At 49.3% G+C, this 26,546-nt stretch overlaps 2 protein-coding genes across 15 annotated transcripts in view; one reads left to right on the top strand and one right to left on the bottom strand.

Annotated features, from left to right (window-relative positions):
- Cacna1d (calcium voltage-gated channel subunit alpha1 D) overlaps window positions 1-20,986 on the top strand; it is a 301,017-nt gene extending 280,031 nt beyond the window's left edge. For 11 of the 14 annotated variants that reach the window (XM_060390786.1, XM_060390779.1, XM_060390778.1 and 8 more), the window contains 8 exons: window positions 10,487-10,600; window positions 11,295-11,659; window positions 12,347-12,373; window positions 13,388-13,537; window positions 15,353-15,516; window positions 17,828-17,949; window positions 19,463-19,783; window positions 20,158-20,986. In XM_060390786.1, coding sequence (XP_060246769.1) covers window positions 10,487-10,600; window positions 11,295-11,659; window positions 12,347-12,373; window positions 13,388-13,537; window positions 15,353-15,516; window positions 17,828-17,949; window positions 19,463-19,783; window positions 20,158-20,451 — 1,557 coding nt within the window. In that variant the 3' untranslated portion in view covers window positions 20,452-20,986. Of the gene's footprint in view, window positions 1-1,817; window positions 8,457-10,486; window positions 10,601-11,294; window positions 11,660-12,346; window positions 12,374-13,387; window positions 13,538-15,352; window positions 15,517-17,827; window positions 17,950-19,462; window positions 19,784-20,157 lie in introns of those variants that run through there. The other 3 variants (XM_060390783.1, XM_060390784.1, XM_060390782.1) reach the window with 2 other exon arrangements.
- A 1,169-nt stretch (window positions 20,987-22,155) lies between these two features.
- Chdh (choline dehydrogenase) overlaps window positions 22,156-26,546 on the bottom strand; it is a 33,119-nt gene continuing 28,728 nt past the window's right edge. Inside the window, exon 9 of the mRNA XM_021635189.2 lies at window positions 22,156-26,056. Within this exon, the coding sequence (XP_021490864.1) occupies window positions 25,638-26,056 (419 nt within the window). The 3' untranslated portion in view covers window positions 22,156-25,637. The remainder of the gene's footprint in view (window positions 26,057-26,546) is intronic.

Genomic DNA, 26,546 nt, shown 5'->3' with positions numbered 1-26,546 from the left:
TTTTCATTTTGTTATTTAGAGAGCTTCATTTCATCGGCAGAAATCAAATATGTCTAGTTAGATGATACAAATACATTCTCCCACGGTACTATTGAGAACTGAGGCTAGGCCTGTAATTTATATTAAGTACACAGCATAGAAAATTAAGTTGTGTTCATAATCTCTTGACAGTTAAACTCTGAAAAAGTCATTTGATTCTGAAACAAATATTAAAGATAGAAAATGTTTGTCTCCTTGATGGATAATTCTAATTACATTTTTGGCTTCCTCTGCTGTAGAAATGGCTTTGAAGGTGATTTGGTTCTCTACATTTAATTGGTGCCTAAGGAGGCCTCCTTTTCTGCATTGTGAAATATCATGGCTGATGTAACAGTTAGGGAAATGGGAGGGGTCGTGGGAGGAAGGCAGTGCCTCAGCTAGGACGAGACACATCCTTGAGACAGCTGCTGAGGGTGGCCTTGTTTGGTTGAGAAGGAAATATGCTTCTAACAGCAGGGTACTGTGGGGAGGGCAGGGCTGGGCGGGCCGGGCCACATCAAGGCTCCCAGGCTGGTTGTAGTGGGAAGTGGAGTGTGGCATTACTGTGTGAGCAGAAGTGAGCAGCCAAGCTTGTGTGTGCTAGCCTGCAGAGTGAGGTCTGTCTGAAGAGCTCTCCAGAACTGGCACCCAAGCTCTGCACCCCCATTCCATGTCATGGCTCAGCCTGATCCGCCTGCGTTCAGACCAACTGCAGTGTTCATTTTCCCTGTGGTGGGTGATAACTGAAGGTGCTCCTGCCTCTGCATGGGAAGGAGCTGGGCACCTGTGTCCTCTGGCCTCTGTGGTCTGAATGAGTGTGCACTTTCTATCCATCCACCCACTACACCCCTTCATCCGCATCATTAAAACTAAACTTCTCTCTAGCCCTTCTATGACAGGAGCCAGAGAGAAGCTGCATCCAGCCTTTTGGTTTTCTCTCACTCATCTGACATATACATATTCCCTTTAATTTGACTCAGCATTTGCTCTTCATCCATGTTGCTGCATCCAAGCGACCTGCAAGTTTCCACAAGGAACAAAAAAATAAAAAATAAATAAAGGAGCATAGTCGTGCAGCCACAGAAGGTCTCAGTCCCCTTTTGGGCAGGTCGTAGTAGTGGTACCCCTTCCTGCAAGCTCAGCTCTTTCTCCTGCAACTAGAGGGTCCCAGCGTGCCGTGACAGTGATGTCACGTGCTCTGATGACTCTAGTATCCCACTGATCACGAAAGATCCCGCAGTGGGAAAAGTTTTGCTCATCTCTCTTTGTTTTGATGCACAAGCCTTTTGCTTGCTCTCACGGAGCCTGAGGAGACTGTCCTCTATGCACCCCGTTTGAGAGGCCACCTGAATAGACCGTAGGGGATCCTGGGCAGCTATTCTTCTGTTTCGGAGTTTGGTTTAAGTAGCCCATCATTTATAACTCCGCAGGATGAGGGGTTTAAGTTGAACGGCTTTAACGGCTGTGCCGTGGCCAAGGGTGGGGGTGGTTGGGAGATGTGGGTGTTACACAAGTAGCCATCGGCTTTAGTCTTCAGTGTCCCTTACTGTGGCCTTCTCATAGAGGCATGGTGCACAAAGACAGAGGAAAACAGGACCCTCCAGAGACCTGCCTCTGTGGTCCTGTCAATCATGTGACCTTATCCAGAAGGCAGTAAGATTTTTTTAAGATATTATTCTGCCCAAAGCACTGCTCCTTTTTAATATATATATACATATATATATATGTTTTCCTTTTTAATGTCGGAGGAGAACAGATGCTAACAGATGGGATTTCACTGGCTGATTCGTTTGTTTCAGATGCTTGAACGGATGCTTTAGAGTTCTCTGCCTGAGCTACCGCACCAAGCTGCTTAGTCCGAAGGCACTTGTGGCTAAGGCCTTGAAAGGGCAAACTCACTCGGGCTTATTTCTACTGACGCAGCATTTCAGGAGAAATGCAGGCAAGAGCAATCCCAAAGCCCCGGGGAGACCCCTTCCGAGCAAGGCACTCCTCCGGAAGGCAGAAGCGGGGCTGTGGCTCGTCTGTGGAGCCATGGCTGCCTGTTGCGGACACTGCTCATGGTGGCTCCTTTTCATGAAAGGGAACGTATGAGTTACGGTTCTCCATTCCAAGCCAGAGACTCAGTGAAAGGGACAGAGTGAGAGAGAGAGAGAGAGAGAGCAAGAGAGAGAGAGAGCAAAGGAGAAGGGCAGCTGTCCCACTGAGAAATAAAATGAACACAACTTGCTGATGCTGGCCAGTAAAAAATTTAAAAAATAAATTAAATGTTATATATATACAGAGATGTGTATATATATATAATAAAAAGATTAAGCAGACCTGCCTATGGTGGGCAGCTGACTCTGTCCCAAAGTCCTGCATCCCTAGTTTGCCCGAACTCCCAAAGACTGGCAGGCCGATTGGAACTGAGCAGACAGAGTTTTTTTTCTATGCCCGTACGTCATGACCTCCTGACCGCCTGGCCCTGCTTGCTGCAGTGGCCCAGTCCAGAATGCACTAATAAGTGGAAGGCCAGGAAGCTCAGACACACCCATTGAAACTAACACATACACCCGCATGCCAAAACCAACCAGGCAACACCTCAGGTTCCATCTTTCCGTGTCTGCGGGAAATGCCACCACACCCAAACCTCATCTAACATTGTCCGTCTGTAACTTGCGCTCAGAGCCAGTCTGGGATGCCTCTTTGGAAACAGTATGGTCTGGTTTCAAGGACACTGGGAGTCAGGGAACCTGGGTTCTAGTCCCAGCTCCAGCATTCACTTGCTGCGTGACCTTGGGCAAGACACTTAACCTCTCTGTGCCTCAGTTTCCCCAACTGTAAAATGGGGGTAATAATGTCGACCTACCTCACAGGGCTGTTGTGAGGAATGGCTAAGTGACTGTAAAGCTCCTTGGACGTGTAATTGCTTATTATTAAGAGTACTACAATAATAATATCATATGCCTGTTTACCACCAGAACTTTATGAAATTCTCGCTTTGGTTTGATCTCTTTTCTGTTCTGTACTGTAGTTATCCACCAAGAATCCTCCCCTTTTTAAAGATACTAGGAAATGTGTAAAGATGCAAATGGATAACCTGTCAGGCCATATTTCCACATAGTTAATAACAACAGATTTTTGCCCAAAATGTTGGTTGATGAGAGCTTTGCCCTCAAATTTGAAACTCATCCCCAGAGGGGGTCAAGTCTGTACCTCTGATATTAGTCTAAGATACCCAAAGTGGTCAAGGAGGATCAGTATTCAAAGAGCAAAGGTTTCCAATTCATTGGTCTCCACTTGGAGTGCAGAGCCTGGAGTGGTGTGTGTCTGTGTCTGCGTGTACATGAGTGGGTGGGGTGGGGTGGATAATGAGGTGAGGTGAAAAGGTGAGGAAAAGGGAGCTGGGACTCTGTGCAGCCCCGTTCTGGCTGAAAGAGGTGCTCCTCCAAGCATTGTCGGTATGCAGCTCTCCTGAAAGCCAGGTTGAGATGGGAAGGGCCCCCAGTGGGCAGCATGCTTCCTTCAGACCTTTCCCAGGGAAACCAAGAGGGGCTTCCTTTAGTGACATCTTGTGCCTATGACATTTGCTCTTGACCACAGAGGTTCCCTGACATGTGGCTCGACTTTCCTACATCATGGTGGACTTCCTGGCCTCACTATGGAGACAGGTCAAGCTGAGGCCCATGCATGGATGATAGTGAGACTGGGAGCTCATGTGGCTTTTATTCATTCTCATAGCTTAAAGGCCCCCATGGGTGGTGGTGTGGGAATGGAAGAGAGCCAAGCCATACACCCTGCTATGCCTGGCCCCTTGGGAAAGGTCAAAGGTCTGATAGTAATGTGGTACCCACAGCTGTTGCCTCAAGCATTCAAGTCTCTCAGCCAGGAGCCTGGCCCCTCTCCCACATTTCCCCATGCTCCAGCAACCACAGGGCTAAATGTTTATTCCACATCTCTGGGATCACCTCTCTGATGACTGGGCGGTGTCTGGGTGAGACACTGTATCAGAATCCACAGAGAACTGATATATCACCCCTGAGAGGGAAACTGGCCAGCCTTGCAGAACATGGGTTGAAAAAAGATTGTGTATTAGGCAAGCAGCTCCCCTGGCCCACCCCTCCCACCCTGGCCTTGGTATCACTTCTGTTTCTAGATCCTCATGTAGTTCTAGAGGGTAAGGTTGTACCTGCATTTCTCCATATATCACCTAAACCCATAGAAGCTGGAAAATGTTAACTTGCTTACAAGCCTGGTTTAAAGAATCCCTGGGAATGACATTCCTATGGGCCTGGCTGTGTTGCTAAGAACAGAGTCGGTTGGTCAGCAGCCAAGGCTACTTTAGGGAAGCCAGCCAACAACAGAGAGGGCTGCCCTCAGGTTCCACACACAGGGAGCCAGGCTTCCTGACATTCAGGTCAAACTGCAGAAGCCACTGTCATTTTCCTCAGAGCCATGGCAGAAGAGTAAGCATTCAGCAGAGAGGAAGATTTAAGAGCCTAGTCAGTCTTTATGTTCAAAATCTTTCAAAACAAGTGCAGCAAACCTGGTACCCAGTGCCTGAATCCATGGTGCTAAACTTTTAGCATCTGTCACAGGGAAGCAAAGGTAGGGTGGGAAGTAGGGTCTTCTTAGAATCAAATGTCATGGTATGTCCCTGTTCAGAATTAGTCCACAGGATGACTAGCACAGTTTTCTGGAAGAGGGAGGTTGGTCTATACTGAGAGGAGTCACCATTGTGTCCCAAAGTCCTTAATGAAAAAGTTAAGGCAAATGATCTAACAGTAAAACTCTTATTATGATCGCATGTGATTTAGTAATATGCACCCAGTAACCCTCAGTAGCCTAATGTATAGCTGCTCCATTATCTACAGGAAAGAGCTTGGTAAGTGAAACTTAGGGTTTCCAGGTGAGTGGGTGCCTGGGTGAACTTGCTCTCCTTGGTTACGTTGTAGGTCTGAGAAAGTTGACTCTTTGGGATAATGAAACATCCTGGAAACAACCTATGATGGAGTGTTGAAGGCAGCCAGACATGGCAGATCCTGCCTGTTGTACTGAAACTTGAGAGGAAGAGGCAAAGGCTGGCTTAGAGAAGCCACATAACAGACAGAGGTGGAGAAAAGTAGCAGGATCACAGGAGCAGAAAGCTAAGACTGAGGCCACAGCAGTGTCACTTGTTGGAGGATGGATTGGTTCAGCAGTTCTCAAACATTTGATCCTAGAATCTTTCTATTCTTAAAATTTATCAAGAACCCTTGTATATCAGTATTTCCTGTCTTATAAATCAAAGCTGATTAATTTTATAAACACAGAATATGTAAGCACAAAGATGCTGGGTGGTGGTGACATCACCATGTCGCTCAGCCTTGGGAAACCTCACTGCACACTCATGAGAGAGTAAGAGTACACAAGGCCAAGGACATCCATTGTTACACAAATCACAGTGACCTCATGGACCCCTGAAGGAGTCTCAGGATGCCTTGAGGTCTACAAACTACACCTTGAAACACATTGCTCTGAGGTGATGACCCAAAGTTCCCTTTAAAGGCAGAAGATGCTGGAGCCTCATGACCATCTGTGCTCAAGAGACTTCTGCATAGCTGCAGCACTTCTCACTGGAATGCTTCTGCTCCTCTGCCCATGTAGCCCACACGTCCTTCTAACTTAGGCCAAGGGTCAAGCGATATGGTCACACCTCACTACATGTGCTGATCTGGAAGAGCAGTTGTTAAAATTAGTGTTAGAAATATGTTCAAAATCTCCACCACCTCTGGGTAGCACAAGTGAGAATGAGAGTGTGTGTGCGATCAAGGTGGAAGGGCTCAGTGCACGAGGCCCCTGGATTAGTCCCCGGCCAAAAAATAAAAATAAACAATAAAGTGGATCTGCAACAGACAGGAAGTCTCTCTGGTCCTTTTCAGGGGGAGAGAGTCAGAGGAGACGTAGGTAAAGGTTTTAAATCTCCTCCTTAGCTTTCAGAATGCAGCGGCACATATGATTTGTACAGCCCAGGGCCGCCCCTCAGTAACTCATGGTCTGAAGTTACCTCAGACTACTCAAGGAGAGGAGTGTTCTCTATAAATGAGTAACACGGTGTCGTGCCCATGATCCTAACCTTTATATCTAACACAAGCTGCTCATAATGGACACAAAGGCCACCCCATGATATTTCCCTGAAGGAAAGTGACGGGATAATAGGGGGTGTGTCCAAGTGTGCAGAGGAGGCAGAGGACAGCGTGTAGAGAAGCACGTTCATTCTATTAGAATTTAATCTCCAGCCCTGTCTTCTAATAGAGCTAATCTAAAACTGTCCCCTGTAATTAAGTATGGGCCAATCCCTGTGTGCCCCCAAGAAAATGAACCAATTAATCAATAGTGAGGTGACTGCGTAGAGCCGGCTTGGGCTGAATGAGGCGTGTCTGGGTTGAGCAGCAGGCTCTGCCAGGGTAAACGTTCTTTGGCAGGAGCCTGAAGCCCTGGCACCCACACTGTGAAGATGGAGGGTCCCTCCCAGGGCCGCCTGGAGGCTTGCCTTTCTCTCCTTCACTGCTACAGCGTAGGTCTGGGTGGGTCTCTGGGTGTCTGTGTATGAATGCTGTGGAGTGTGAGCTAGCAGATGGCTGGCGTGTCACGGAGAGCAAACACCTTTCCAATGCATTCAGATATACTGCATCACCCCTGAGAGGGAGCAAAGAAGGTAAACGGGCACTCCTGCTCCTCAGCAGAACGTTGTTTTATGCTGTTGCTTCAGAGGTGTTTAGAGATAATTTATTTTTGGTGACTTAATCATTAAGTAGCGTAAATATCTATAAAATTCCAATTAAATGGTGTCTAAAACTTAAAGGAGCAATCTACAGGCAAAGCGCCAACATTTCTTTTTTAAACAAATATTTATGATAATAGCTAGCATTTTAAAGTCAAACAGAAACTAGGCTTGATCCTGTTTAATATTTTGTAAGATTGGACATCTTAAAACACGTCAATAATGTTTATATTTCATAGCAACTCTGTGTTTATTCAAAACCATAACTCTACTGTGATGTTAATGGAATGACTTTATAAGGCTTTGTGTGGATTTAACTGCTGACCACATTTAAAATTAAAACAATATTTTTGCTGATAGAGATAATACTTACACAAAATATGAAAGACAAGAAAGTTTTACTTACTGTAAAGTTTTTTAAAAAGAAGTTGTTGAGAATGACTAATTTCTCTGAGGGTTTAAGGTAGTTGTCTGTAATTCCGGAACTGGGTTCTGTGCCTATGGGATTTTGGAACAGCCTAAGCTACCTTTTAGGTTGATATGTGTGCTAGAACAATTTTCATTCTCATGTTTTGTGATATGTAATAAATTCAGGGTGCTGTGCTTAAGCTTCATTTCAATTCTAGTTGGAAACCCATGTGTTGGTCCCCTGCCCCCAGGCCCTACGCAAGAGAGCGAAGTCAGCCCACTCTTGCCAGGTGTGCTTTGCAAACTAGGATCATGATTCCCAAACCCTCCACTTTCACATCTGGGAAGAGTGATGCCGTCTCTCCTCCTTTGGTGTCTCTTTAAGAAATGTTTTGTCATTATTTGTTTTGGGAAGTGGTACGCCAAGCCACCTCTCAACCCTCTCCATGATTTATGTTGCGAACAGATCCTTCGTCCTGTGTCTGTTTACTGCCCATTCATGTCAACTGAATCCTAATCTTGTGTAACTCTGAAGATGTGCTGGAGACAGTTTCTGTTTTCATTATGCAACTGTTATATGTGTATTTCAGTGAAATGTCAACTCATCAACAGAGGATGATGTTAAAAATTATCCAAATAAATAGTTTTCTATTTCTTTTAATCACACCTAGTCCAGTCAGTTAAATGGCAGCGAGACTGCTGTTTCAGCTGGGAATGACGCTGGCCCCTATGCCTCGCAAGTTATGCATTAATGTATACAGTTTACCTCGAGAGTGTCGATCATGGTGAATACAACCCACATTGATTTTTGCGGCTACAACAGAGGTTTCAAGCCTATGTCTTCTTGTGTGACCTTCAACTATGTAACAGACCTCTCCCCCAAATTCAGACAAGGGGACTTCCACCACGGTTATTGTGTCTTGATAATTGCACCCTAGAAAACGGAATAAGTGGGTATGGCCTTTCTTCACATGGCTGCAGTTGTGCTCACTGAGCACTTCCTACCAGGACAACACTGGAGTTGTCTTCGTGGTATTTCTGAGGCCTAGAGGTGGGTCTGTTAGAGACCTAGAAAGTATGCTGGACTTTGGAATCTTAACAGAGGGTGTGTGTGTGTGTGTGTGTGTGTGCCTGCCTGTGTGTGTATGTATGTGTGTGTGCGTGCACCTACCTGTGTGTGCCTGTGTGTGTATTCGTGTATGCGTATGTACATGCGTGCCTGCCTGTATATGTGTGTGTGTGCGAGTACGTGCGTGTGTGTGTGTGTGCGAGTACGTGCGTGTGTGTGTGTGTGTGTGTGCGAGTACATGCGTGTGTGTGCGTGCGTGTGTGTGCGTGCGTGCGTGTGTGTGTGTGTGTGTGTGTGTGTGTGTGTGTGTGTGCATGCCAACAGGTACATGTGTGCTCTTTCAAGAGCATGTGTCCATTGGTGCCTATGATTAGAAAGGCAGCAGAATAAGAAGTAGATTTTTGTGGCCACATCATAAACTATTCTGGGTCCCTGGGATACGCCTGTCTTTCCCTTCCTCTACGCTGATATACATGCTAGAAATTTGTCATAACCATTCTGTGGTCTATAGTAAGTTTAGGGTGCCATGCTTAAGCTTCATGCCAGGGGACAAATGCGTGCACTTGTCCCCTACCCCAGGAACTAAGGTTCCTTTGCCTTCTACTCCTAGGCAGGGCCCATAAAGTTTCCATTCCCAGCGTGACCCTTGTCCCTACAATTTATGAAACCAAAAGGACCTACTGGTTTCCAGTGATGGAAGGGTTTGGACCAAGCCAGCCCTGTCTGCCCCTTTTTTTTTTTTTCCAGAATCATCTAATGAGCCAGATGTTCTTGTGGGTGTGTCTGCTTTTATAAAGGTCTACTTGAGAAATTTCTGAACAACTTTATAATTTGAATTAGCCATTGTCACCACTGGTGTCCTCAGATGGCCAGTTATAAGTATTCTCATACAGGGTTTCCAGCCCTGCTTAGCCCCTGTCTGCTCCCCTCCTCCTTCCCTTCCCTCTTGCTTCTGCCCCTCCCTTTCCCTTCACCGGAGCATCTTTCCCACCATATGTGTATCTCATGTGTGAGCACTGCTCTTGATCTCAGTCCTTCCCCAGACTACTCACCTTCTGTGTGGCGCTGAGGAGAAAGGACAAAGTGGTCTCCACCCAGGAACCCAGCACTCCACAGCTTTCTGTGGAGTAAATGGCCCTGGGGTTGGAGCACAAGTTGCTGAAGGAAGCTTACCCAGCCAGTGTCTTAGATTCTCTGCTAGCTTGTAGGGGCTACTGTTTGCTGCCTGGATACTGAAAGCAGAACTTAAGACCGGGGAGCAACTGTGGAGAAGGATAAGGCCCCTATTAGTCTGAAGCCAGCATCTTGGCCTTCTTCAAATTATGCTGAAAATTCCGTTTTCTTGGGGCTACTGGTTCCACCTTTCCCTGTCCACAGGCTGTGTGTACTTTACAGTTTTCCCAGCACAGCTGTGGACAATGCAGAGACTTGCCCAGGTCTCTCCTGACAGATCCCTTGGGCTAAGGAAGGCCAGGAGAGAGGGTCTCTGGGGAAGTATAGACCTTGGGGCTGTTACTCGTGGCTCCTATACTGCAGATAGATGGTTGCAAGACCTCTCTTTGTGTGCACTTGAGCATCCTGGTCCCTCTGCTGGTTGAGTTCTCAGCCGCCATGGCTATAGGCCAAGGCTATATCCTGATGGCCGGTGTGGCCCTGTTGCACAGCAGCCTAAGCCTGTGTGACTGTTGGTCTGTTTCCTTGTGATCTGAGTGTGCTGGTGACTGCAATGTATGATGTCACTCACCTGTTCCATGCTTCACAGTGAGTCAGTGGCCCCGATGGCTGCTTGCTTCCCTGCACCAAGTCTAGCTCATCCTCCACGAAGCCAGGCAATTCTTGTCCCCTCTTTATTTGTTTGTTTGTTTGTTTATTAAAATAACTTGGTGATATTCCTTGTCCTGTTCAGGGCTCAGAACATGGTTCTCTGCAAGCAGCCTTTCTAAAGACTGTCAGTTAGTCAGGGGCGGGCATGCACTCTTGGCTGGCACGGTCCATAGTGCTGGTAGCCAGGTGGTGTGCTATAGCTGAGGTGTTTGCAGAGGAAGTTACTTAATAACAGGCTTTAATCGGCCCAGCCTAGTCCCAGTGTGACCTTCTGACCAAATCCCAAACACCCTAGGTTGCAATTACAACTAGTCTGTAGTTCCTTGGATTGGCCTTTGGAGAAAGCTTCCTTCCCACTGCTCCATCAGGCTGGACCAGGGCTCCTTGATGTCTAACCTGTTCTGCCATTTTCATTGACTTAGGCGGGATTAAGGACTCTGCATGACATTGGGCCAGAAATCCGACGTGCTATATCCTGTGACTTGCAAGATGATGAGCCAGAAGAATCCAAACCAGAAGATGAAGATGTATTCAAAGTAATTATTCCACGCCTAGCTACTCACTGGCCGCATGGAGACAGTGGGGCAGGACTTTGGTTGGGGTGGTTCTGATCCACAGAGGAGTGTGGAGAATACAGGCCAGTGGCAGGGGCTAGCGAGGCTGGCATATCCTGCCCCTCTCCACCCTGGGATCTCTCCATTCACCAGCACCTCTTGTGGGCCAGACCAGCCTTTTTCCTGAGCTTTCCCCCCACCCCCAGCTGTCAGCTTTCTCAGCTTGGCCACAGCCAACTGACCAAAGTACAGGAACAGTCTGGGTCTTTCTAGCAGCTGTCCATGCTGCTCTCCTTCTGCTCTAGCCCAGTTCTTTGATCTGCCAGCCAGCCCTCAGCCTCCCAGCTCAGAGAAAATGTCGAGTACCCCACCGTGGGGCTACCCACCAAGCCAGCTGGGCTTAAGTCACCTCGTCTTGGAGCGACTGGAAGAACATACCCAAGGGGCAGCAGAGAAATTGCTCCCCAGCTCAGGACTTGGTAACCTTCCTCATTTCAGGTGGGCCAACTGCCACACGAATATGTTCACCTGACCACCGAGACACTCAGTTTGTGTCACAGGGATCCTCTGGAGCTTGCCTAGAGTTTGTGTTTCATGTAGAGAAAAATGACCTAACATAGCTAGCCTGCATCAAATACTTGTTCAATTACTGGTGTTGTCTCCCATTATTTTGCAGAGAAATGGTGCCCTGCTTGGAAACCATGTCAATCATGTTAATAGTGATAGGAGAGATTCCCTTCAGCAGACCAATACCACCCACCGTCCCCTGCATGTCCAAAGGCCTTCAATTCCACCTGCAAGTGATACTGAGAGACCGCTGTTTCCTCCAGCAGGAAATTCGGTGTGTCCTAACCATCATAACCATAATTCCATAGGGAAGCAAGTTCCCACCTCAACAAATGCCAATCTCAATAATGCCAATATGTCCAAAGCTGCCGGCGGAAAGCGGCCCAGCGTTGGGAACCCTGAGCATGTGTCTGAAAACGGGCATTACTCCTACAAGCATGACCGAGAGCTTCAAAGAAGGTCCAGTATTAAAAGGTAACCTTGAAAAGGTGACACAGAGTCTGCCCTTGTCATGCCCATTCCACAGAGCGAGGCTCGTCTTCCTGTGCTCTGGCACTTGGTAATCCCCCGAAGACATTTGCGCTTGAACTGGGGTGCCGCTCATCTCTTGGCCTCTCTATGCAGTGTCTGTGTGAGAGCCCGACCACTTAAGGGCTCACCCACTCCACCATCCTGCTGCACAGGGTGTTCTCTTAAAACAACAGCAGCCACAACGCCACCGTCCCCAGGCAGGACAACATGCTTTGGCCTGGGGGTTGGTGACCATCTTTTGTAAAGGGCCAGTATTTTAGTTTTTGAGGACCATTCGGTCTCTCTTGCAGAACCACCCAACTTTGCCATACCAGGGTGAATGCAACCAGGGAACATTCTTAAGTGAGCCAATGCAGTTGTGTTCTCTTACTGCTGTGTGTGTAGACACTGAAGTGTCAATTTTGTAAAGTTAGAAGGGTTTTACTTCATTTTTTGTCCTTTATGAATGTAAGACCTCTTCCTAGCTCATGGGCCACCTGAGAACAGATGGTTGGCCAGACCCAACCAGCCAGCAAACTGGAGCTTGCCCACTCCTGAGGGGGGGGGGCTGTTACCTATGCTTCCAACGCTTTTGGGCATGTTTAACTCTTCTCTTCTCCCTCCCTCCCGTGGCATGCCTTTCCTGGATAGAACCCGCTATTATGAAACTTACATTAGGTAGGTGCTGTTGCCAATGTCTTTTGTTTAAAATACGGTGCTGTCCTGTTACCCACTGCATTCATTCAGTGCCAAGGAAGAAAACAATGTCTTTTAGCCAAGTCACCTGATAAATTTTCAAAATGCCAGAGCTTTGCTTTCATGAACAGTTCCCACTCCCCAAAAAGGAACCGGTGCCCATCAGTCTCCCCTCTTTCCTCACCCCAGGGTAGCTGGGCAGGTCTAGATGCTTTAGGGGTCCAGATTCTCCTGTGGACTTAAGAGAAACATAGCTCAGACATTCTGGAATCCAGGCAATAGATCTCTCTAGTTGACTTCCAGGTAACCCTGGGTGTGTGTGCGTGGGATAGCCTCATGTATGTGTGTTAACCTGGGCTTAATTATGGGTGGTATGGCCATGAGCGAATGAATGAGGTGCTGAGCCCAGTGGGCCGCTTGAGACCAGGAGGAAGCAGGCTCTTTCACGGAAATAGTGTGCTGACCCGGGGCAGGGCAGCCTATGGAAACGTCAGGATACAAATTTCAGGAACACCTCTCCGGTGGCACGAAAGCCAGAACTTTCCCAAGAGCCCCATTTGAGAGGGTGCAGTCATCAGGACAGAGATGTCTGTTGCAGGTTCTGAATTCACACTAGCTGGCACTGCGGTAGTGCGTGGGGGGTGGGGGTGGGAGGAGATGTCTGGGAACCTAGCGTTTTTTCTTGGGACCACTGGCTACAGAGTGAAGCCCTCTGTCTTGCTCTGTTATTCTAATTACAACTGTGTCTACATCTCGAGGTCTCTAGGCACAGTGCTTTGGCTACAGCGCTGTGCAAGATACTGAGGCCACAAGCACACGCACAGGCGTACAGGCACAGAGCATCTTGGCCGGGGCCTGAGTAGTCTCACCCGCACGGGGCAGGAGTGTGGATAAAGAAGCAGGCACTCGGAGGGAGGGACCAGGCTGGTGCAGAGGCACCGCTGGAAGATGGCGCTACCACCTCCCCAAGCTCTTAGATCTCTTTCCCAACTGCAGGTCAGAGTCGGGAGATGAGCAGCTTCCAACTATTTGCCGAGAAGACCCTGAGATACACGGCTACTTCCGAGACCCCCGCTGCTTGGGGGAACAGGAGTATTTCAGTAGTGAGGAGTGCTATGAGGAGGACAGCTCTCCCACCTGGAGCAGGTGAGGGGCTCAGCTTGGGCTGAGTTTAGGAGACCAGCCCTCCCCCTCTGTTTCTGCTCCCGCTTAGTACTCAGCAATACATGGGATTCCTCGGAACATCAAGGGCAGGGCCTTACGTTTGCCTTATTTCCACCAGAGGCCTCTGAGACCCTCAGCAAAGGCTCTGAACCCACCGAGGCTGACAGAGCCCTGTCATTTCAGAGATGAGTTCTTTTTAGGCAGCAGGTATTTTGAGACAGGGACTCTATACAGCCCTGGCTGTCCGGGAACTCACTATGTAGACAAGGCTGGTCTTGAACTCAACAGAGATCTGCCTGTCTCCACATCCCAAGTGCTGGGGTTACAGGTGTGCACAGTCTTTTTTATTTTTAATTACACTTTATTTACTTTGTATCCCCCCTCTAGTTCCCTCCCTCCTCCCCTCCCAATCCCTCCCTTTCTTCCCCTTCTCCACACATGCCCCTCCCCAAGTCCACTGGTAGGGAAGGGTTTCTTTTTCTTCCTTCTGATCCTAGTCTGTTAGGTCTCATCAGGAGTAGCTGCATTGTCTTCCTCTGTGGCCTGGTAAGGCTGCTCCCCCCTCAGGGGGAGGTGATCAAAGAGCAGGCCAATCAGTTCATGTCAGAAGCAGTCCCTGTTCCCATTACTGTGGAACCACTTGGACACTGATTAACAGACTTGGGAACACCAACCTTGGCTGTGTTTGTTTACAAAGCAGCTTGGCTGGTGAAATGGCCCCTGCTTCCTGCTCCAATGAAAGGGTCTCTCCTGAAAGTAAGGGGACAAGAGGTTAGAACAGCCTCCCTCAAGCAGAAGTGGCTCTGTCAACTTCTGTCCTGCAGAAAGAATGCTGCTGGGCAAAATGGGCGTTCTGCTGGGCTGGAGACAAGGCAGTACCCACATGGCACCTCGCAACTATCACTCCAGTTCCTGGGGGTTCTGATGCCTGTTTCTGATCTCTACCAGCACTGTATGCAAAAGGCACACTATACACGCATACACAAAACCACGCACATATAATTTTTTTAAAATTCTTTTTAAAAAAGAAACAGATACTTTGCTTTAGGACATTGCAGCCAATTCAGGAGGACAAAATTACCTATCACCATGCTCCCTAACCTACAGATAACTATCTTCTCAGGCTGGGGCCACGAACCTGAAATGGTGCTACAGTGAGGCCATGACTCGCACCTGAGACACAGCCTGACCCTCCCTTGTGCTCTAACAGACCCTTTCCCACCACCTCCCTTCAACACCCGACTCCCACACTCAGTAGTTTGGAGCCAAAATGGACCTGTGAATCCCACTTCTGGGGCTTATTCATCCCCGATCCTCAGCTATCTCTGCTGGTTGTCCGTCTCCATTAACAGCAGCAACAGGCAAGCCCTTCCATTTTCTTTTTTGGAATTGAAACACGCCCCTCAAACAAGAACCCGACCTAGGAGCCTGCCATGGCCTCCCCTGTTTTTCATGTTGGACTGAGCCTGCATGCTGATGTCCTCCAAGCTCTGTGTCTTGCCAGGTCCTGCAGAGGCCAAGTCTTTGGGACAGTGATCTCCAGGAGATGAATGAAGGGAGGGTTTGGGTGATCTGCTTTGGGCCTGTGCCTGCCTGGACATGAAAACAACTATTGAGTGACTTATCACAAGCCTCCAGCACCAGTTTTCTGAGATGGTCCTTGTTGTCCACCTTGAAGCTTCCTGCCATGACCTAGTGACTGCAAAGAGAGTAGGACAGGGCTTGTCAGAACTAGGTCAAGGCTTGTTGCCCAGAGCCTCATCTGTACCTTCTTGTTTTTCTCTTGCCAACTGCCAGGCAAAACTACAGCTATTACAGCAGGTACCCAGGCAGCTCCATGGACTTTGAGAGGCCCCGCGGCTACCATCACCCCCAAGGTTTCTCAGAAGACGACGACTCGTCCGTCGGCTATGATTCACGGAGATCTCCCAGGAGACGCCTTCTGCCTCCCACCCCACCATGTGAGGCCAGCCTTCTTGTTTAGGGTGAAGCCTTCCAGAGAGCACCATGCCTGCCCCCATCCTACCCCTGAGATAAATGGCGGATCTGTGATTCCAGGGAGAGGTGGCCAACTCTTAGGACTAGCCAGTACTCCAGCAGACAGTGCTCTTCTGTCTATCATCTGTACCCCCATAACTGGTTCTCTCAGAGAAAAGAGAGGGGTGCACTGTAGCCCCAAACTTTCATGCACCCAAGAAGAGGCTTTTTGTGTCTAAGGGCATTGCCTTTGAGCTTGTGTCCATCCTGAGGTTCATATAGTCAGCCCAACTCTCCCACTCCACAGTGGGGAAACCGAACCTGAGGGCAAGGATGAATTCAGATGCAGAGTTTACTGGCCTGGGACTGATTTTGGGGCCCTTGCCTCTGACAGGCCTGGCCCTCCTTCTTTTCCTCCCCTCACTCGGGCACTGCTCTAGATCTACCATTGTCCTCTGCTCACAGGACAGTACGGGGCCTTGTCTGATCTCCAGAAGAAGCGTGCCCCTTCTGGCCCAGGGAAAATCGAGGGCTCTCCTTTTCCCTATAGCTGTGGTTATCTCCAAGTCTCTGCCAACCCCAAAAGGGCAGTTGAATTCTGCCAAGTGTGGGTGTTTCATGATGATTAAGGATACCCATTTCTTTTGTTTCTGGGGGATAGGAAGCTTAATTGAGGATTCTGTTTAGTAACCAAAAACAGCTGAAACCCAGGAGCTCCTGAACCTACCTGGCTGCGCATACAGGAAAGAACGTGGTTGGCCATGCCCTGCTCCAGCTGTCATAGCCTGCTGGAGTGTAGACACAACCATTTGAGTGTTTAATATTTAATTAGCTCCCAATGCATGCTGCTAAATGAAGCCTTCCCTTCAGCAGCCTTCCCTTCCCCAGAGACAGCCAACAGAGGTCCATTGCTCTTTGGTTCCTGCTACCTTCTTCAGGTCTTTCTCTTCACTTATTCCCCACCTATACGGCCTGGGGGGACACTTGAGTGCCCTGTTCCCTGACCCAGCCTGAGCCCCTAGCAGAGGGTAGCCTGGTCAGGCAGAGCCAGCCACCTCCTTCATCTGGAAGGGCATTGGCTCTGCTGTCCAGGTTGCAGACGGGGGGGGGGGAACAGCTTGCTACACTGGCCTGTATTCTTAGCCAGTGGGGGAGGGCATACGAAAGAGCTATATCTTCCAGAGACAGTAGGGCTGGGCTCACTTGGTGAGGGAGCCTGGGGTGGGCTTGTATAGGATGGGCTGTTTTTCTTATGGTTCAGAATAGCTGGCCTGTCCAGATCTTGGGGTCTAGAGGTTGTGCTGACCAAGAGGCCCATTTTCTATTGTCACACCAGTTATCAGGCAAGGAGTGGCTTTCTTTATAAGCAGGTGGCAGCTCCTCTGGGTGGTCCCAGCATACCAGTGAGCACTGATCTTGAGTACATCACTGGCTCTGCTTTGTCTCCACTGGGCATTGCCACCCAAGAGCTTAGCCAATTCTTCATTTGCAGACCTGTTTGTAAAGCTTTTTGTGAAGTCCAGGATGTCTGGGAGGCATCTTTGGGCCAAGTCCCTGAGGATCTCCCATACATGCACTGAGGTCATGCAGAATTTTGCTGGGCTGCGAGAGCCCAGCAGCTCAAAAGGTGTAGCTGAATCAATGCAAAGCACAGATAGGGCTCCCTGAAGTCCACATCAGGGTGGAAGGGCTTCTAGGACCCTGCTGGCTCTGCCAAAGGATCCCAGAACTCTAAGCCTGATGTACCATAAATTCGAAAGCTGTGGATCAGCAGGGATCTCCTATATACAACTATCAGCACATGGCAAGCTCTTAGATGTGCTCACATCTAGGCCAGGGAAGTAGGTTTTTCCAAGCAAAGACTTTGGTTATTTGGCTTGGTTAAGCTGATCGGCCAGATCTCTCATTTTAAAACAGAGGCTTAAATAGGGGACCGCAGAAAGATGCAGAGTGTTTGGAGGGCAGGGGTAGTACAACATGAAATGCCTAAGCTTCTAGAATGGATCTCTGCAGTCCATCCCAGGTCTTGTGACTCACTGCAGATTCCCCTGGGCTGGCGAACATTTGAAAAGTGATTCATGGCTGCTACCTTAGAGAAACATCACAGCACTGGGTTGCTCCATTTGGTCCTCCCATGCCTAGTTGGTTGTGTAACTGTTTCTCTTGGATAAGTCAGGAGGCCTGCTTCTTCCTGGGCTCCCTGCTGAATGCCTCAGGAAGTGGTCCTGACTCTTGAGACACATTGTCCAGACAGGACTCGCATCACCACATGTTGTGTGTGCTTTCACTCCTCAGCCCATCGGAGGTCCTCCTTCAACTTTGAGTGTCTGCGCAGGCAGAGCAGCCAAGACGATGTCCTTCCATCACCTGCCCTGCCTCACCGCGCTGCCCTGCCTCTGCACCTGATGCAGCAGCAGGTGAGCACCTCCGGCCACCCTGCCCAGGGCCCCGCCTGGGATGCACTCACTTCTTCCCGGAGGAAACGGAGAGCCTGCACCTTCCAGTCTGGTTGTACCTGGGGCGGCCCTCCCCAGTAGATCCCCCAGGACCCATTCTGCTGGAGTTCCATATTCAGCAAAGGGTAGACTGGGCATCCTTGGATCCCATGCTTCCCAGCATAAAACACTGGGGCTGGCCCAGCCTGAATATAGAGCAATGCAGCCACTTGTCATATTACCAGCAATGGCTGCTGCTATTAATTATTTCCTCAGAGAGGTGGTTCCTCTAAGCCACTTGAGCAGCTTCTTGTGTGTGGGCCCTCTGGTCACGAGAGTGGGTAACCTTCCTCTGTGGGTTAAGGGGGCTACCAGCCCACAAGAAAGGCAAGTGAGGCAGAGATCAGAGCCCATTCACCAGGGTCTTAAGAATAGGTGTGCATGTATTTTTTGAACTATCTCATCAGAGATGCTATGTAGGGTGTTTGACCAAGGGAGATGCCAGAAACCTCCAGCCAGCCAACCAGCTACAGACCCAGATTTCTGAGGTTCTGACTCTAAGCTCTGAACACATTAGTTCTCAGTTGCCATTGCAGATTTTCTAGTCACTTCTTCCAGCACTTAAAAAATGCTTTGGAGTTATTTTTTTATTTTGCACGTATGAATGTTTTGCCTGCATTCATGCAAGTCTGGTGCCATTGGGGTTTAGAAGGCATTAGATCCCCAGAACTGGAGTTACAGATGGCTGTAAATTACCATGGTCATTCTGGGAATTGAATCTGCTTCCTCTGGAAGATAAATCGGTGCTCTTGACAAGGATCCCGTTTGCCTGTATCATCATGGAAGAAAGATGACATTTTTGAAAGCTGAGAACACCAAATACCATAACGTAAACAGTCAGGGAGGTCCTAAAGGGCCTGTGATCCACCAGGTGCAGGCCCAGGTCTTGTCTCAGCCACTGGCCTGGGCTGACCTGGTTTCCTTGGCTACAACTACAGTTTCAATGCAAACAGATTGTTGGTGGCTCTCCCATGGAGGGCATGCGAGAATCAAGGCTGTGCCCAGAATTTCAGGGCAGAAAGAATGCTCAGTGCAGGCTGAGAGGCGCTGGAGCAGAGGGAAATGATGGTTGTCCTGGAAGAGCCAGAGTCCGTGGATTTCTCTGAAGTGTGTTTCAGTATGGAAGCCCAGAGAGACCTAGTTAGTATGTTCACATACCGTAGCTTATTCATCTTCCCAGTTCTTCCTCATCCCGAGGCAACGACGTAAGTTGGTAACTGACAGCTCAGTCATGGAGAATGCCTATGGCTTTGAGGAAGAGGAAACTCACTTCTTGGAGGCCCCTGTCCCCTGCAAGCCCACAGAGCCCTCTCTGCTACACTTGCATCTTTTCCCATTCTTCTGAGAGGCAGAACCACAAAGCAGCCAGCCACATGCCAGACTGGGGCCCTGGCTCAGACCTCTGAGCCTTCCTTCTCTCGCTTTCCTTCCTCAGATCATGGCCGTTGCAGGCCTCGATTCCAGTAAAGCCCAGAAGTACTCGCCGAGCCACTCTACGAGGTCGTGGGCCACCCCTCCAGCAACCCCTCCCTACCGGGACTGGACCCCATGCTACACCCCCTTGATCCAGGTGGACCGCTCGGAGTCTCTGGACCAGGTCAATGGCAGCCTGCCATCCCTCCACCGCAGTTCCTGGTACACAGATGAGCCAGACATCTCCTATAGGACTTTCACACCAGCCAGCCTGACTGTCCCCAGCAGCTTCCGGAACAAAAACAGTGACAAGCAAAGGAGTGCAGACAGCCTGGTAGAGGCGGTGAGTAGGGGTGGCTTTTGACCTCTGGACAAGTCCCAAAACAGCAACAGAAACAGGAGAACCTCACATGAGGAGGGAACAGTGGTGACAAGGTGGGCTCTGCAACCGTGTCACCTGAGGGAGGCTTCTTGGCAGCAGGTGTGGTATTTAAGACCGGAGTGAAAACCAGCTGGCACAGTCAAGTCCCATCATCTTACCAGTCTGTGCCACATTTCCCGAGTGGTTCCACTCTTCGTCAGCTCTTTGACATTGGCAGAGCTGAGGTCATGTGTGAAGTCTAGCAGACATGGCTGATGGGGTCCCTACAGCATGCCGTGCAGTGAGGGCTCAAGTGGATCTTTCCACTCACTCCATTGATCCTCTTTCCTGTACAGGTCCTGATCTCTGAAGGCTTGGGACGCTACGCGAGGGACCCAAAATTTGTATCAGCAACAAAACATGAAATTGCCGATGCCTGTGACCTAACCATAGATGAAATGGAGAGTGCAGCAAGCACTCTGCTCAACGGCAGTGTGTGTCCTCAAGCCAATGGGGACATGGGACCCATCTCACACAGCCAGGACTATGAACTCCAGGACTTTGGTCCGGGCTACAGTGATGAGGAGCCAGACCCTGGGCGAGAGGAAGAGGACCTGGCAGATGAAATGATCTGCATTACCACCTTGTAGCCCAGTGAGGGCAGGCTGGCTCCCTCCTGAGACGGGCACAGGAGGGCCAGGGATAAAGTGCCTCATAGTTAGAAAAGGTTAGGCACCGATCGGGAGAAAGATGCTCAATTAGACTTTTGTACAAGTGATACCATGCCTCATGGAAGCCATAAACCTGGTAGGAACAGGCTCTTAGTGGCCAAGCATGTGGTATGTCACCCAGTCGGGCCCAGCCTCAGAAGATTACGGTACGTCTGGCCCCTCGAGAGGATGGGTGAGGAGGGCGGCCTGGCCTGCACCGAGGCCAGAAGGGCTGCCCAGGAGTCCACGTCTCACACCCAGGGCACGCGCCCACCAGCCTGAAGACAGGGGAGAGAGAGAGGTTAAAGGTGATGACAGTCACCACACCTGTGTCATTACCTCAGCCATCGGTCTAGCATATCAGACACTGGGCCCAGCAAATCCATTTCCAACATCCCATCCCCCAACACACTGCTTCCTAGTTCCCGTGCAGCTGTTCTGAACGGTACGCAGGAGTACCCAGCTACTAGTGGTCACGACAAGGGGAGTGGGACCGGACAGTTCCATTAAGCGATGCCAGTTTACATGAGAGAACATCACTCAGACGGTCAGGTCTGTCACACTAAGGGCAACCGTAAACTGGAAGAGTACCGCACTTGCAAACCAGGTAAAACTTAGATACGTTAGTTTGTTTAAAAATCATAGATTTACTGTACATGACTTGTAATATACAATTTGTATTTGTAAAGAGATGGTCTATATTTTGTAATTATCGTTCCGTATTTGAACTGCAGCAATATCCACGGGTCCTAACAATTGTAGTTTCCCACCAAAATCTAGAAATTATTAGTATTTTTACTTGGGCTAAACAGAACTTGGAGAATTAGAGCCAATCCTCACATACTCAGTAAAAGAATCTTTTGGGGATAAACTTTTGAGTTCAAAAGAACTTGACACTTAGGAATTTTTTCTAGGCTATTTTGAGTCACTATAAACCTACCTTTCCATAAGATGCTGTCGACTACTTGCGGTCCTTTCTGTGGGTTCTCTGATTTTCTATTGGACCTCTTATCCACATGGGTTGCACCTGTCTTTGGTTTGGCTTCACTTTAATAATTCTCTGGTCAGCTAGTTATACAGCAGGTCCAGCTGGCTCCTCGGCCCGGTGGCATCCACTGGCCTGGCTTCCTCAGCCGCCCATGCACGATGCGTCTGGGTCTCTGAGGCAGGAGTTACTTACTGCACAGGCAAGGGGCGCACACCTGCTCACATCCCTGAGGAGGCTTAAGAAATAAGAAGTGCTGGCTTTGGGGGAGGGGAGCGCTGTGGCGACCTATGAATGTTGGGGTCAGGACAGAGCCCTGTGGCCTTGCACAGCTGCTGTGCAGTGTGTCTTCTCTGAGAGCTGTTACATGCAACTGAATGAGGGCTGAAGTTCTCATGAGGATACACGCACTGACTGTACGCCTGGGGACAGCGGGCTCTGGGGTCATTCGAACTGTCAGGTGTCCCTCTCTGTCAACATGGGACATCACCCCATTACTTTGCTAAGGGTAGCAGTTTGGGTTCAGAATTTTTAACTAGTACACAGACAACCTGTGGAAACTATTTTTTTTTTGTAAATAAATTTTGTCATAAAGACCTCGCAAACCTCTTCTGAAGACATTCTTACTCCAGATGCAGGAAAAACAAAACACTTCAAGGTTTGTAAATGACTATTTCCTGACACAAAGCCTTTTTTATTAAAATGCAAACTGTTCTTCAGAGTAAACTGTGTAATAATTTCATTGTATGGGGAGCTCTCTTCACACAGCTGGCTCTGCCGTGAGAGCTTTAGGCAGCTTTTTTTCTGCCCTCGGGCTCCCCCGAGGCTCAAGGTAACTTCACACCAGCTGCAGAGAGTGCTCTTCTCCTAAAGGGCTAAACCACCATCAGCATTTACCTTGGACTCTTGTCTTGCTGGGTGTCTGTCTGACTGTGCGACTGGTAACATCAGCAGCTCACACTCACCGTGCGTTCGGTTCGGGACGGCTGACTATCTTTCCCAGAGTCCACCCGTCACTGCTGCCTGGCTTCCCAGGCTGTGTCACCTCACGTATGTCTGCTTCCAGCCTGGTTCAACCTCTCATCTCATATTAAATTTCTCTTTGTAAGAAAAATTTGAAGTTGTAGAGCATGTTTTTTTCCCCCTCTTTAAGGAAGTTTTAAGACTAAATGTTTCTGCCTTTTGGCTTCCCCACCCCACCCCGCCCCCTAGGTGATTTTGAGTTCTTTGGAATACTGCACTTAGCTTAAGCTCACGCTTTTAAGGACTTTAGGAAGTGTGGAAATCACTGTGATCTGCTAATCAACAGCAAAAACCTCATTTGGAATGTCCGCTGGGTATGTAGACACCCCCAGCGCTAGAGGGGTGCACTGAGGCCGTAGCCCTAGCCACCTGAGGAGACTCTGGCCGGGCACACTACCCGCTAGCCTGGCTCGATTCCAGGCTGTGTGCTGTTTTATTATCTAAGATCTTTGTTGTTTCCATTTTATTTTGGGGATGGAGTGTTGAGGTTTACTTGTAAAAAGTTACGCATCATGGGCACACCTCCCCCACAGAAACACCCACTCTGGCTCTTCCTTCTGGGAACTGGAAGGGCAGTGGAGAAACAGGGAGGGTCTCAGTCTCTGGCCTCTGAGAACAAGGGTGAGGGAGGGCTGGTAGAAGAATGGACAGCAGAGGTGGCAGCCCAGCCAGGAGGGGCCACCCAGGCCAGCAGCTACCAGATAGGGGTAGATCGTGTTCTTTTATCCACGAATTTTGAAGATTAAAAAAAAAAATATCTTTGCATTAGATTTGATGTTGTGGTAGTTTATCAGTGGAAATATGAAAAACCTTGAGGCCTGAGGGATATGGTGGGGTGGGTGAGAAGAATCAATTTGAATTTATAGAAATTACCCTGCAGCTGGCACTGGAGGCAGAAGGGCTTGCGTGCTCCCACCGCCTGCTTCTGTGACTATTTATGATCCTGCTGGCAAGTTGTTCCTGTCTCCCTCCATGATCTGTTACCCTGTCAGGCACTTGGCCAGCAGTGAGATGGGCCCAAGTTCCACCAACACGGCAGGGCTCCCCACTCAGCTGTGGGCACATGTGCAGTTTTTTTCTTTTTGATGCTAGGGGTCAACCGTGGGCCGTATGCTTACTAGGAGTGTGTACCAGTTTTGGCAATATATGTATGACCTTCCATGTTTTAGGTATTACAGGCCCCTTACCAAGGAGCCTACTTAGCTAATGAAGGCTGTCCAGTTTCCCATGAGACTCAGTCTAACATGGCCTGGGTAAAGCCCAAAACTTTATAACTTGCATCATTCTGGCTTCCTTGTGGCACTGGGCCTTCCAGACAGCCCTGGCACTTGGCCCAGACACTGAAGGCAGGGCTCTTCTGTATGTTCTTCTGTTCTGCTTGGGCTGCAAACAGGAGCTGCCATTAGCGCTTTAGCAAGGGACCCAACACCATCTGTGAGTTCTGGGCATGTGATGTTTACCTCCAGAAACTCATTTCCTTATGTGGCTAAACCATGTCAACGTGTGGAATGGGCCTTGGTGTGCCAGAGTGAGAGAAAGACTGGGGATGTGACTGAGGAGCATGCCAGCATTTACCTCCTGCCGTAGAACACTGCCATGCGTGAGGGCAGAACACGGCCTCCCCAGGGTGCTGGCTACACTGCTGATGATGCTACAAATGACTGCCGGGTGACACCTGCTTTTTCAGAGTCTCTTGGCAGACCTAGGATTTTCTTTCTTGGCTTCTTTTGGAACAGGAAAAAAGAAAAGGCAAGGTGCCGGTGGGATGAAACGAGCAGCCTGGTTTTCGGAGTAAGTGTAGTGGTTGATACCTTCCTTTTTCAACCTCTAGAAGGGTCTTTCTCAGATGCAGCTATCTGGATGCAGAAGTTCAGAGGGCAGTTCATGACACTCCCAGTCAATCCTAGTGGAGCCTGGAATCCTGATAGTCCCCCCTCCAAGCTTGGCCCAGCAACATAGCTTTCTATACTGTGATTCTTCCCCACTGGAGATGGTGGCTTTGGACATATTCAGAAAGTAATCTAATCCAAAACGCATTTAATCTTCATTCTCTTGTAAGAACAGTCAGGGTGAGGCATCTTGGTCCACAAACAAGTTACTGGATCACATGGAAATTATGAGGGAGTTACGAGTCAAAGAGCTCTTATAAATGCTACTGACTTCTGCTCCCCAACCCAGGCTCAAATACTGGTCAATTTATCTCTCACTCCGTTGTTCTTTGCTGTTCTCTGTCATCCTCAGTGCCATGCTGACTCTCCCCAGGTCTAGAGAATAAGAAATGGCCAACCGTATCTGCAGAGTGGCTGTGGTGTCGGGGCCACTTCCAGGGCCACCATGAAAGGTCCTCTTAGGCTCATGTCCTTGGCATGAAGTAGTCACCTGGCCTGCAGGACTGGCTCTATATTACTGCATTTTTTGTGTGTGTGGCAAGGGTTACATACTAAAATCTTCAGCAGTAAGGTCAAAATGACCTTTTCTTGACCAATGTCCTGCAAGCCAGCTCTTCCAGACTGTTTCATAAGAACCAGAACCAGAGAGGTGGGCATGAGTTGTACAATCACCTGAGCCCATATCTGTGCACCTCACTCTTCTTATTTGAACCAGGGTAGGAGAGAAGTGAAGAAAAGGTACCTCCAGCTGGTTGCCTCTCCCTCTGATCATGGACATGAGCTCAGGTGCCAGCCCTGGCTGAGCTTCTATCTTGCCCTTGGCCTCAATTAAAGCTTCTTTTGGAATGCTCAGGCCAGTTCAACCATTTTGCATTTGCAGAAATGGCTTTTGGTGGGAGACCAGGGGAAGGATCATTCCACTCCTGACAGAAGAACACTGGGCTGGAGATGGCTAGAGGACAAGAGAGACAAAAACCATGGGGAGAGCTAACCTCCCTGTTAACCCCAGGAGGTCAGGAGGAGGGCCCTCAGACACTGTAAAAGGGAAGTTGCCTCCCTGGCTACCATGGCCTCATTTCCTCAGACACCATGAAAGTCTTAGCCAGGAGTAGAGGCATCTGGGCCCCAAGATGCTACACAGTTTCAGGAAATAATCTGGGGCAGAGCTGTACTAGTTGGATCTCTTGGCTTGACGTGAGTTCCTCTGTCATCCTCAGGCAGTGGTTGCCTTAACGCTGGGTGGCCAGAGTCTGTGGCTTGTAGACAGGAACATCCTTGTCCCAGAGTTCAGGGCACCCCTTAATGATGTCCGCTGCTTTCTCTGCAATCATTATAGTAGGAGCATTCAGGTTGCCGCTGACCACACTGGGCATGATGGAGGCATCAACGACTCTGAGGTTTTCTACCCCAAGGACCCTGGTTTGCGGGTCGACCACGGCAGTGGGGTCAGAGGGCTGGCCCATCTTACAGGTGCAGGAGGGGTGGTAAGCACTGTCTGCTTTTGCCCGCACAAAGGCATCTATCTCTTTGTCTGACTGGACATGGCTTCCGGGCTGCAGCTCTTTGCCCCGGAAGGGAGCAAAGGCTTCCTGTGCAAAAATTTCTCTGCTCAGTTTCACACATTGACGGAAGTCCTCAACATCGGTTTCTGTGGAGGAGAAATACATGAGGCTCCCCTTCTTTCACCCTGCTGGCCAAGTCAAATCAGGGGACAAAGATCAGGGACACAGAGAACCAAGCTGCAAATGCTTGTCACCTGCCCAGAGGCAGCGACTGGCAATCAAGCATCCTAGACAAACGATGCCACTAGAGGTGCAGGTTTGTCTGAGTTCTGGTATCTCTGCAAACCAGAAATAAGGATGTACAATCCCTCTGCTCCCTTGTGGCTGTCAAGCCCTCATACCATGGTGGGGCGGGTGGGGGTGCCTAAAACCTTCCTCTTGAGTATTTGTGCTATATGCAAAGAGGCCTGGGTCTGCGGCCTGCTCTTAATGATGAAAGTCAGAGCAGGAAAGACCAGGCAAGTAATAGGCACAGGTCTGGTGCTTGTGCTGCCTCCAGATGGCTCTGAAAGTGTTACCTATGTCCTGCTATGCAAAGCGAGGCCCCAGGCTGCTTGTGTGGCCCAGAACTGAGGG

Source organism: Meriones unguiculatus, chromosome 9, assembly GCF_030254825.1.
Source record: "Meriones unguiculatus strain TT.TT164.6M chromosome 9, Bangor_MerUng_6.1, whole genome shotgun sequence".
Taxonomy (NCBI): Eukaryota; Metazoa; Chordata; class Mammalia; order Rodentia; family Muridae; genus Meriones; species Meriones unguiculatus.
This window is presented reverse-complemented; position numbering and strand designations above follow the sequence as displayed.